Raw genomic sequence first — 12,167 nt, forward strand, 5'->3', positions numbered from 1 at the left:
AAACTGGCGCACTTGGACATTGAGCAACCAGTGAGGGTACCCGCACCGTGCCAGCGAGGCCGGCCACCCAGACTAGGGGCTCCACTCCCCCAATGGACGTTTCTGGGGGTGGGGGTGGGGGGGGGGGGGGTTGTGGCGGCCTGCACACGCGGGACTCGAACCGCCATTGGGAGCCGCGGGCAGACACGCAGTAGCTCATTTGGAACTACCCACTCGGGGCAGACCCTCTGGGGACAGTCGGACTTCATGTCCGCCCCGCGGGTCGCAGGGGCCCGTGGGATGGGAGATTTAAGCGCGCAATTTTGAATCAGTAAAGGGTTTTTGAGTTCAGCACTCTCTGCCTCCGTGTGTTCCTTTAGTAGCGCGTTGTGTGCGGCTACACCCTCATAAACCTCTGTAAGGTAATGACTTAGCCTCCTACGTTCCAGTGTGAATAATCCCATCCTATCCAATCTATCCTTACAAGTACAGCCCTCCATTCCAGGTAACACCCTGGAGAACCTCTTCCACACTCCCTCTCTTGCTACCACATCCTTCCTATAATGTGGTGACCAGAACTGTACACAATCCCTGACAATGTTTTGTACAGCTGCAACATGACATCCCAACTCTTGTATTCGGTGCCTTGCCCAATGAAGGCAAATGTGCCAAATGGCTTTTTCACCATTCTATCTACCTGTGTCGCCACTTCCAGGGATTTGTGGACTTACACCCAGAGGTAACCTCCATACATCAACACTGCTAATTTCCCTACTATATGCCCTACTAGAATTTGATCACCCAAAGTGCATCACACTTGTTTGGATTAAATTCCACTTGCCATTGCTCTGCCTAACTTTCCAGCTGATCTATGTCCACTGTATCCTCAGATGACCTTCTTCGCTATTTGCAACTCCATCAAATTTTGTTGTCAAACTTACCAATCAGACCACCTGCATTCTCATCCAATTCATTTATATATAATTATACACAACATAGGTCACAGCACCGATCCCAGCAGTACATCACTTGTTACAGACTTCCAGTCAGACGAACACCTATCCAGCACTACCCTCTGCCTCCTATCACGCAGCCAAGTTTGGATTCAGTTTGCCCACATGCCTCAGATTTCTTGTGCCTTAAGTTTCTGGACCAGCCTACCATGCAGGACTTTGTCAAAAGCCTTACTGAGTCTACTGTGTCCTCATCAATTTTCTAAGTTACCTCCTCAAAAGAGTCAATCAGATTTGAGAGACATGATCTCCCCAGCACAAAAACCATGCTGACACCTCCCAATCAGTCCTTGTCTTTCCAAGTGAACATAAATCCTGTCCCTAAGCAGCTTCTCCAAGGTTCACTGGAAGGATGCAAGGCTCACTGGTCTGCAGTTTCCAGATTTGCACCTACAGATCATTTTGAACAAGGGTATAACATTAGAGTTTCCTCCACAGTCTTCTGGTACCTCACCTATAGTTAACAAAGATGTAAAAATCTCAATCAGAGCTCCCAGCAATCTCCTTTTCTTTCCATAGCTTCCTGGGATAGATCCAGTCAGGCCCTGGGGATTATCCACCCTAATGAGCTCCAATATTTTTAACACTTCCTTTAACTTTCCAGCCTCCATGGCCTTCTCCCTGGTGAATACTGAGAAGTATTCATTTAGGAACTTGCTCATATCCCTGGCTCCACACACAGATTACACCTCTGGTCCCTGGGGATCTATTCCTTTCTTAGCTACTTTCTTGCTTCTAATATACTTATAAACCTACTTTTGCCAAGGTCAATTCATGGCCCCATTTTGCCCTCCTGATTTCTTTCTAACTTTTCTCCCATATCCCCTATAAAACTCAAAAGGACCCATTCAACACCAATTTTCTATATGTGAAATACACTTCCTTCTTTCTCCTGATCAAACCTTCAATATCCTTCGTTAACCAATGTTTCCTAAAGTTGGCATCATTGCCCCTTACAGGGAATGCTGACTCCAAACTCTTACTATCTCACCTTTTAACCCTGCCACTTATTGGATATTGTTTTTCACTTTAGCAGCTGCTCTCAATTTATTTCCACCAGGTTCTTGAATGATAGCAAAGAAAGGTAGAAATATCCACCTGTTGCTACTCAATTATCCTCCTCCCCAAAGTGCTCTCACCAATCAACGTCCTCACTCTGAGACCTGAACCCATGGAAGAAACGGACAGTCAATGTTTCGAGTGAGTCTGAATCCAGATAAAGGCTCTTGATCTGAAACGTTGACTGTCCATTTTCCTCCATAGATGCTGCCTGACTTGCTGAGGTCCTCCAGCATTTGTTTGTTGCTGCAGATTTCAGCATCTGTAGTCTCTTGCGTCTTCATAGCTGGTACAGACATGGTGGGCTTCAGGACCTGTGTCAGTGCTATTTGATTCTTTTACTCGAAGTAGATGGGACTAAATTACTTCAAAATCCATTTCATTTTTTTCAAAATAGCTATTTAAGTGAAACAATATTCTACAATATCAGTAGGTTTTCTCTGCTTTATTAATCATATCCTCTGCATTTTACATTATACAAAGATGAACATTAGTTGGCAACTAGAAATAGTCAACAATTGAATTTTGAAAAATATATACAAAGTTTGGATTTACAAAACAAGGTTTTGAACCTCTTGATCCCAACCACCTCGTACCGAAAAAAAATCTTCCACACAGCTGTTAGTTGGGTTTCCATGCAGTAATTGGTTGGACAGGAAAGAGGAGAATTTACTGTGGCAGGAAGTGCTAAAATGTAAAATTACTCCCCACGTACCTAGTGTTGAGATAAGAGCAAAAGCTTCATGTCCCACTGCCAAGCAAGTACCTCAAGTTGCCGCATAGAAGGAAAATAACTGTTTGGAAGTGCATAGAGGCTTAGGATTTCACAAGACACAGGAATGAACCTGGATTCTCAAGAATAAACCAAAGCTTTACTGCAGTGAAGTATTTAAATTATTCACAACTTCAGCAACACCTTGGTAGTACCAAAAAGGAGAAGCAGACATTCAAAACCTTGTCCAAATACGTTTCACAGTCTTGAAAATCCCATTTCCCAAAGAAATAAGGCAATAAAGCTAAGGAATGCAGTGCAATGTTCCCGATATCTGCCCTTTCCAATTCTTTACATTTGGGTGCTCCAGGAATTTCAATCACTCACTCGTTCAGGCAAACATGCTGCTGTGCTATTATGTATGAGAACTCGCATTATCAAGATAGTTTACAAAACAAATGATGAAAGCATTTCAAGGCACACTTTTTCAGAAGAATTATCTCCTCTATTTTCCTTAATTTCTATGATTAAATCTGTTGTTCGTGTTGAAGAGTTCACATGTAGTGAAACCCATAATTTCAGACATAGGCACCTAAGGCTGCGTGAAATTCGGTGAGACACTGAACCAGCTGCTGAAACTTGGGCCTCTCCTCCCGATCCAAGGCCCAACAGCAGGCCATCACCGCAAATCTGCAGACCAAGAGCAAGAGTGTTAAACACAGGGTAATGCATACAAGACAAACAGCACAATCAGCAGATCAGACATCACACATCAGAGAAAATAGATAAATAATATCCAAAAACAGATAAATATCAGATAAACAATATATGATATTTACAGCAATTGCTGTAAATGACAATGAGATGGAAAGCGATCACTGGATTACATATCTGATGTCAATAAGAGAAAGCGATCTTTGCAACAGGTCAAAGACTAATCACAAATCAGATATATTGAGGGATAGACAGTAACCGATGAACAGAATAAAGCAACCATCAGTCAAACTTAGAACAAAGAGTACGGTATCTGAGTACAACTATTGATCAAACATGGAGTGTGAAAGATACCAATTACATCAGATACACGAAGGGGCATAAAACATTCACTTCACATATATAACTGGTAGAGAGCAGTCAATGGTCAGATTCGCGAGGGAAAAGAGAAAAATCACCGATTGCAAATAACAGGACAGAGAGCCTTCACTGGTCAAATATTAGCAACAGAAATTAATCATCATGTACAACAATCATGGGTCAGATATACAATGCCACAGTATAAGTAATTTTTTACTGCGGCATCAGAGTTCCCTCCTTGTTCTATATTTGAAATCAAGACTTTAGACACCAATAAGGGGAGCCTCTTGGTGGTGGTTTCCTCATCCTGGTCTCGGAGTGCAGTGGTTCAGTGCGGGCGGTGGTGGATGGGGGTCTCTGGCGGATGGGGGGCTCTGGCGAGGGCTTTAGTTAGGCAATGTAAGACTGTTGCCAGTCAGTTAAGTGGTTGGTGAGTGATTCTACTCCTGTACAGTTCTAATATTGTGGAACAGAGATTGGGTTACATTTTAAGGGGCTCTTTCTAACTTAATGGTGTGAGAGTTCAATTCCAAGTGTGGGAATTCGGAGATTTCTTTGTGGTCTCGTTGACCACATGTAGGAGGAGCCTCAGGTTTCGACAGCCTGGGAACCAGGTTTTGGAGATTGGACCCCGGCTGGAAGAACAATGTTACATTGACAAGGCTGAGAGTTATTTGGATTCCACTGTTGTCAGTAGTGGTCACCCCACAGCCTAAGGAAAGACGTTCAACCATAGAACCATACAGCACAATACAGGCCCTTCGGCCTTCCATGTTGTGCCGACCTTCAAACCATACCTAAGACCATCAAACCCCTTCCTCCCACATATCCCTCTATCTTAAATTCCTCCATATGCTTATCTAACAATCTCTTGAACTTAACCAACGTATCAGCCTCCACCACCACCCCAGGCAGCGCATTCCATGCACCAACCACTCTCTGGGTGAAAAACCTCCCTCTGACATCTCCCTTGAACTTCCCACTCATTACCTTAAAGCCATGTCCTCTTGTTTCGAGCATTGGTGCCCTGGGAAACAGGCGCTGGCTGTCCACTCTATCTATTCCTCTCAATATCTTGTATACCTCTATCATGTCTCCCCTCATCCTCCTCTCCAATGAGAACAGCCCTAGCTCCTTTAGTCTCTCCTCATAATCCATACTCTCTAATCCAGGCAGCATCCTGGTAAATCTCCTCTGTACCCTCTCCAATGCCTCCACATCCTTCCTATAATGAAGTGACCAGAACTGGACACAGTACTCTAAGTGTGGTCCAACCAGAGTTTTGTAAAGCTGCATCATTATTTCGCGGCTCTTAAACTCGATCCCATGACTTATGAAAGCTAACATCCCATAACCTTTCTTAACTACTCTATCCACCTGTGAGGCAACTTTCAGTGATCTGTGGATACGAACCCCCAGATCCCTCTGCTCCTCCACACTGCCCAGTATCCTGCCATTAACCTTGTACTCTGCCTTGGAGTTTGTCCTTCCAAAGTGTACCACCTCACACTTCTCTGGATTGACCTCCATCTGCCACTTGTCAGTCCAGCTCTGCATCCTATCAATATCCCTCTGCAGCTTCGACAGCCCTCCACACTATCCACACCACCACCGATCTTTGTGTCATCTGCAAACTTGCTAACCCACCCTTCCACCCCCTCATCTAAGTCATTAATAAATATCACAAAAAGTAGAGGTCCCAGAACCGATCCTTGTGGGACACCACTAGTCACAGCCCTCCAATCCAAATGCACTCCCTCCACCACAACCCTCTGCTTTCTACAGGCAAGCCAATTCTGAATCCACATGGTCAAGCCTCCCTGGATCCCTTGGCCTCTGACCTTCTGAAGAAGCCTACCATGCGGAACCTTGTCAAACGCCTTACTAAAATCCATGTAGACCACATCCACTGCACTACCCTCATCAATCTTCCTGGTCACCTCCTCAAAGAACCCTATCAGGCTCCCTTCACAAAACCATGCTGGCTGTCCCTAATCAGTCCATGATTCTCTAAATGCTCATAGATCCTATCTCTTAGAATCCTTTCTAACAGCTTACCCACCACAGACGTAAGGCTCACCGGCCTGTAATTCTCTGGACTATCCCTACTACCTTTTTTGAATAAGGGGACAACATTTGCCACTCTCCAATCCTCCGGTACCATCCCCGTGGACAACGAGGACTCAAAGATCCTAACCAACGGTTCAGCAATCTCCTCCCTTGCCTCATGAAGCAGCCTGGGGAATATTCCGTCAGGCCCCGGGGACTTATCTGTCCTAATGTTTTCTAACAACTCCAACACATCCTCTCTCTTGATATCTACATGCTCTAGAACATTACCCTCACCAACACTGTCCTCAGCATCATCAAGACCCCTCTCCTTGGTGAATACTGAAGAGAAGTATTCACTGAGAACCTCACCCACTTCCACAGCTTCCAGGCACATCCTCCCACCTTTGTCTGTAATTGGACCTACCTTTACCCTAGTCATCCTTCTGTTCTTTACGTACGAGAAAAAAGCCTTGGGATTCTCCTTAACCCTACTCGCCAAAGCCTTTTCATGTCCCCTTCTCGCTCTCCTCAGCCCTTTCTTAAGTTCCTTCCTCACGAACCCTGTCCGATCCTTGCTGCTTTACACCTTAAGTATGCTGCCTTCTTCTTCCTAACTAGTTATTCCACCTCTCTCATCACCCACTGTTCCCTCACCCTACCATTCCTTCTCTGCCTCACCGGGACAAGTTTATCCCTAACATCCTGCAAAAGATCCCTGAACATCGACCACATCTCCATAGTACATTTCCCTTCAAAAATGTCATCCCAATTTACACTCCCAAGTTCTTGCCTTATAGCCTCATAATTCGCCTTTCCCCAATTAAATATCTTCCCGTCCTCTTTGCTCCTATCCCTGTCCATGACAATTCTAAAGGTTATGGGGCAATGGTCACTGCCCCCCAAATGCTCACCCACGGATAGATCTGTCACCTGTCCCAGTTCATTACCTAAAACTAGATCTAATATGGCATTCCCTATAGTCAGCCTGTCAACATACTGTGTCAGGAATCCGTCCTGGACACACTTAAACTGCGCCCCGTCTAAACCTTTGGCACTAAGTAGGTGCCAATCAATATTTGGAAAGTTGAAGTCTCCCATTATAATAACCTTGTTATTTTCACATCTTTCCAAGAACTGCCTCCCAATCTGCTCCTCAGTATCCCTGCTGCTACCAGGGGGCCTATAGAATACTCCCAGGAGGGTAGCTGCCCCTTTCTTGTTCCTAACTTCCACCCATATTGACTCTAGAGAAGATCCTTCTACATTATCCACCCTTTCTGCAGCTGTAACAGTGTCCCTGACCAGTATCGCCACCCCTCCTCCTCTTCTTCCCCCCCCCCCCCAATCTCTTTTAAAACACTGAAAACCAGGAATATTCAATATCCATTCCTGCCCCGATGTCAGCCATGTCTCTGTAATAGCCACAATATCATTGTCCCATGTACTTATCCAAGCCCTCAGTTCATCTCCCTTATTCCTGATGCTTCTTGCATTTAAGTAATTTACTCTAGCCATCCTTCTGCTCTTCACATACGAGTAAAAAGCCTTGGGATTCTCCTTAACCCTACTCGCCAAAGCCTTTTCATGTCGCCTTCTCGCTCTCCTCAGCCCCTTCTTAAGTTCCTTCCTTGCTGCTCTATATTCCTCATGAGCCCTACCTGATCCTTGCTGCTTACACTTCATGTACGCTGCCTTCTTCTTCCTAACTAGTTGTTCCACCTCTCTTGTCCCCCATGGTTCCTTCACCCTGCCATTCCTTCTCTGCCTCACTGGGACAAATTTATCCTTAACATCCTGCAAGAGATCCCTAACCACATCTCCACAGTACATTTCCCTTCAAAAATGTCATCCCAATTTACATTCTCAAGTTCTCGCCTTATAGCCTCATAATTCGCCTTTCCCCAATTAAATATCTTCCTGTCCTCTTTGCTCCCATCCCTGTCCATGACAATGCTAAAGGTTATTGAGCAGTGGTTGTTGTCCCCCAAATGCTCACCCACTGATAGATCTGTCACCTGACCATCTGTTCAGAGAAGAAATGGGCGACCAGCAGACAATGGGGTACTCAGGGAAACCTCAGAGTGCATCTCAACCCAAATCATTTGTGTGTGTTCTGTGGAAAATGGTGGGGGTATATCTCTGAGGAACACAGAACAGTACAGCTCAGGAACAGGCACTTCAGCCCAAGATATCGTGCCAAACTAAGTACGCAAATGATGCCAAACTAAACTAATCCCTTCTGCCTGCACAAGGTCCACATCCTTCCATTCTCTGCATATTCATGGGCCTAAGAGCCTCTTAAACACCTCTATCATATTTGCCTCCACCACTGCCCCTGGCAGTGTATTCCAGGCACCCACCACTCTGTGTAAAGAAAAACTTGCCCACACATCTCCTTTGAACTTTCCCCCTCTCACCTTAAATACCTCTAGTATTAGACTTTTGATGCTCGGAAGAAGATACCGGCTGTTTACTCTATCTATGCCTTTCATAATTTTATAAACTGCTCTCAGGCCTGCCCTGGGCCTCTGCTGCTCCTGAGAAAACAACCTGAGTTTGTCCAACCTCTCCTTGCACATGCCCTCTAATCCAGACAGCATCTTGGTAAACCTCTTCTGCGCTTTCTCCAAAGCCTCCACATCCTTCCTATAATGGGGTGACCAGAAAGGAATGAAATACTTCAGATGTGGTCTGACTAGAGTTTTATAAAGCTGCAACAAAACTTCCCAACTCTTGAACTTAATGCCTCGTCTAATAAAGATATACACCTTCTCTCCCACCCTGAGGAGTCCAGTCAGAGCCAAGATCATAGTACTTTGGTTGGCACAGCTGCAGAAGGGCAGAGGGGCAAGAGTCCAAGGACAATAGCGGTGGGAGATTTGAATGCAAGGGGAATAGAAGGCACTTCTGCCCTAAAGATGAATGCTGGATGGTGTGCTGCCTCCCTAATGGTAGGGTCAAGGGTGTCCCAGAATGGCTGAAGGGCATCTAAAGGGGAAGGGTAAACAGTCAGAGGCCGTGGTTCACATTGGTACCAATGACACAGGTAAAAAGAGGAGTGAGGTCCTGTAACATGAGTTTAGGGACTTGCAAGGCAGGATCTCCAAGGCTGTCACCTCTGAATTACATCCGGTGCTATGCGCTAGTGAGTTCTGGAATAGAAAGGAAAGTCAGATGAATGTGTAGTTAAACAGATGATGTTAGGAGGGTGGGGTTTAGATTTCCAAATCATTGAGACTGTTTCTGGAGAAGGTGGGACCTGTACAAGCTGGAAAGGTTGCACCTGAACAAAAACTGGTCTTAACGTTTTCATGGTGAGGTTTGCTCATTGTGTTGGAAAGAATTTAAACTAATTTGGATGGATAGATCGGGCATGTGGGAGGACTAGAAGTCTAAGTTGTATCTACTTTAATGTAAGGATCCTAATTAGTGTGTTCTAATCAGTGTTGATCAGCACATGGGAATATGGTATTGTAGCTATCATAGAGGCAGTGGTGAGACAAGGAAAGGATTGGAAACTCGACGTTCCAGAGTATGGAATCTTCAGGTGAGACAGAGAAGGATGCAAAATGAGGTGGCATTGCAATATTGATTAAGGAATCCATTACTGCATTAATCAGCAAGGGCATTCTGAAAGGCTCTTCAAATCAGGTGGAGCTGATGAACAAAAAATTGGCTGTCACTTTGCTGGGGATACACTACAGGCAGCAGGAAATAGAGTTGCTGATATGTAGACAAATCACAGACAGACAGACGCAAGAGTAATGTGGGTTATTGTAGTAACAGGTTTCAACTTCCCAAATCTCAGAGACATCCAGCATTGAAAAGGCCATCAGGCACACACTTACACCAATCCTACACTAATCCCATTTTATTCTTCCCACCTGACCAGCACTGGACTTGCACTGTCCATTTTATTCTCCAATCAACTCTTTCCCCCCCCCAGCCACCACTCCCCCCAACAATACTGTACCACTCACCTACAAAGCTAGAGGTAATCTACAGTGGCCAATTAACCTACCAACCTGCATGTCTTTGGAACGTGGAAGCAAACTGCCGCAGCCTGGGGCAAACTCATGCAGTCACAGGGTGAACATGCAAACTCAGAAGAACAGCACCAGAGGTCAGGATCAAACCAGGTTGAAGCTGTGACGCAGTGGCCCTATGAGCTGCACCACTGGGCCATCTCTGGGATCACTTTGGTGTGAATGATTTAGAATGGGTGCAGTTTACAAAGTTTGCCCAGGAGAGCTTTTTGAGCTGGTATGTAGATAGTCGACGAGAGTAAGGACCATATTGGACCAAACCTTAGGGAATGTAGATAGTTGGAGTCTCAGAAGAAGAGCATTTTGGAGATAATGACTATAACTGTAAGTTTCAACATAGTTATGGAAAGGGTAAAGATGGTCCAGAAACTGAGGTCCTGAATTGGAGGAAGACTGATTTCGATATCGTAGGATCTTGTAAAAGTAGACTGGGAACAGCTACTTGCAGGCAGTCTACATTGACAAGTGGGAATTATTCAAAAGTGAAGTGGTGTGAGTTCAAGGCCAACACATTCCCATTTAAGTGAAAGGTAAGGCCAGCTAGTCCAAAGAACCCATGATGCCAAGGGATATCAAGGGCTGGATAAAAAACAAGGAAGCATATGGTAGGTAGAGTGAACTGTAAATAGGAGAGGGTATTCATGGATATAGAAAGTACAGGGGGAGGGGGCACTTCATAAAGAAAGTAGAAGTGCAAAAGGTGGGCATGAAATATCACTGACAGGCAGCAGAAAGTATATCCTAAAGCATTTTCTAAGCATATTAAGGGCAAGAGGGTAACCAATGAAAAAGCAGCAGCAATCTGCACATCTGCAATCTTCAGGAATGTAGGTGAGGTTTTAAAAGAATACTTCTCAGCTATAGACACAAGAGACTGCAGGCGCTGGAATCTGGAAGAACAAACAATCTGCTGGAGGAAAGCTGTGGGTCGAGCAGCATCTGTGGAGGAAAGGAATTGATGATGTTTCAGGCGGAAACCTGGCATCAGATGATGGACTGACAAGGTAGAAGGAAAAGCTTCCATGCTGTATGACTCCATGAAATATAGGACAGGTCAAGGAGTAATCCCATCAGACATTAGAACATAGAAAAACTACAGCACAATTCAGGCCCTTCAGCCCACAAAGCTGTGCCGAACATGTCCCTACCCTAGAAATTACTAGGCTTACCCATAGCTCTCTATTTTACTCAGCTCCATGTATCTATCTAACAGTCTCTTGAAAGACCCTATCGTATCCACCTCCACCACTGTTTCCGGCAGCCCATTCCATGCACTCACCACTCTCCGAGTAAAAAACTTACCCCTGACATCTCCTCTATATCCACTCTCCAGCACCTTAAACCTATGTCCTCTTGTGGCCACCAATTCAGCCCTGGGGAAAAGCCTCTGACTATCTACCCTATCAATACCTCTCATCATCTTATACACCTCTGTCAGGTCCCCCCTCATCCTCCACCTCTCCAAGGAGAAAAGGCTGAGTTCCCTCAACCTGCTTTCATAAAGGCATGCTCCGCATTTCAGGCAGCATTCTTGTAAATCTCCTCTGCACCCTCTCTATGGCTTCCACATCTTTCCTGTAGTGAGGCGACCAGGACTGAGCACATTACTCCAAGTGGGGTCTGACCAGGGACCTATATAGCAGCAACAATACCTCTCGGCTCCTAAATTCAATTCCCCTATTGATGAAGGACAATACACCATATGCCTTCTTAACCACAGAGTCAACCTGCACAGCCGCTTTCAGTGTCCTATGGACTCGGACCCCAAGATCCCTCTGATCCTCCACATTGCCAGGAGTCCTACCATTAATACTATATTCCGCCAACATATTTGACCTACCAAAATGAACCACATCACACTTATCTGGGTTGAACTGCATCTGCCACTTCTCAGCCCAACTCTGCATCCTATCTATGTCCATCTGTAACCTCTGACAGCCCTCCAAACTATCCACAACACCCCCCACCTTCGTGTCATCCGCAAACTTACTAACCCTCATCCAGGTCGTTTATAAAAATCACAAAGAGTAAGGGTCCCAGTACAGATCCCTGAGGTACACCACTGGTCACCGACCTCCACTCAGAATACGACCCTTCAACAACCACTCTTTGCCTTCTGTGGGCCAACCAGTTCTGGATCCACACTGCAATGTCCCCTTGGATCCCATGTCTCCTCACTTTCTCCATAAGCCTCGCGTGGGGTACCTTATCAAACGCCTTGCTGAAATCCAT

At 45.3% G+C, this 12,167-nt stretch overlaps 1 protein-coding gene across 1 annotated transcript in view; it reads right to left on the bottom strand.

The window, feature by feature from the left end:
• Positions 1-2,480: 2,480 nt before the first annotated feature.
• ryk (receptor like tyrosine kinase) overlaps positions 2,481-12,167 on the bottom strand; it is a 137,274-nt gene continuing 127,587 nt past the window's right edge. The window contains exon 15 of the mRNA XM_052018855.1: positions 2,481-3,453. Coding sequence (XP_051874815.1) covers positions 3,342-3,453 — 112 coding nt within the window. The 3' untranslated portion in view covers positions 2,481-3,341. The remainder of the gene's footprint in view (positions 3,454-12,167) is intronic.

Source organism: Pristis pectinata, chromosome 6 (assembly GCF_009764475.1).
Source record: "Pristis pectinata isolate sPriPec2 chromosome 6, sPriPec2.1.pri, whole genome shotgun sequence".
NCBI classification, from domain to species: domain Eukaryota; kingdom Metazoa; phylum Chordata; class Chondrichthyes; order Rhinopristiformes; family Pristidae; genus Pristis; species Pristis pectinata.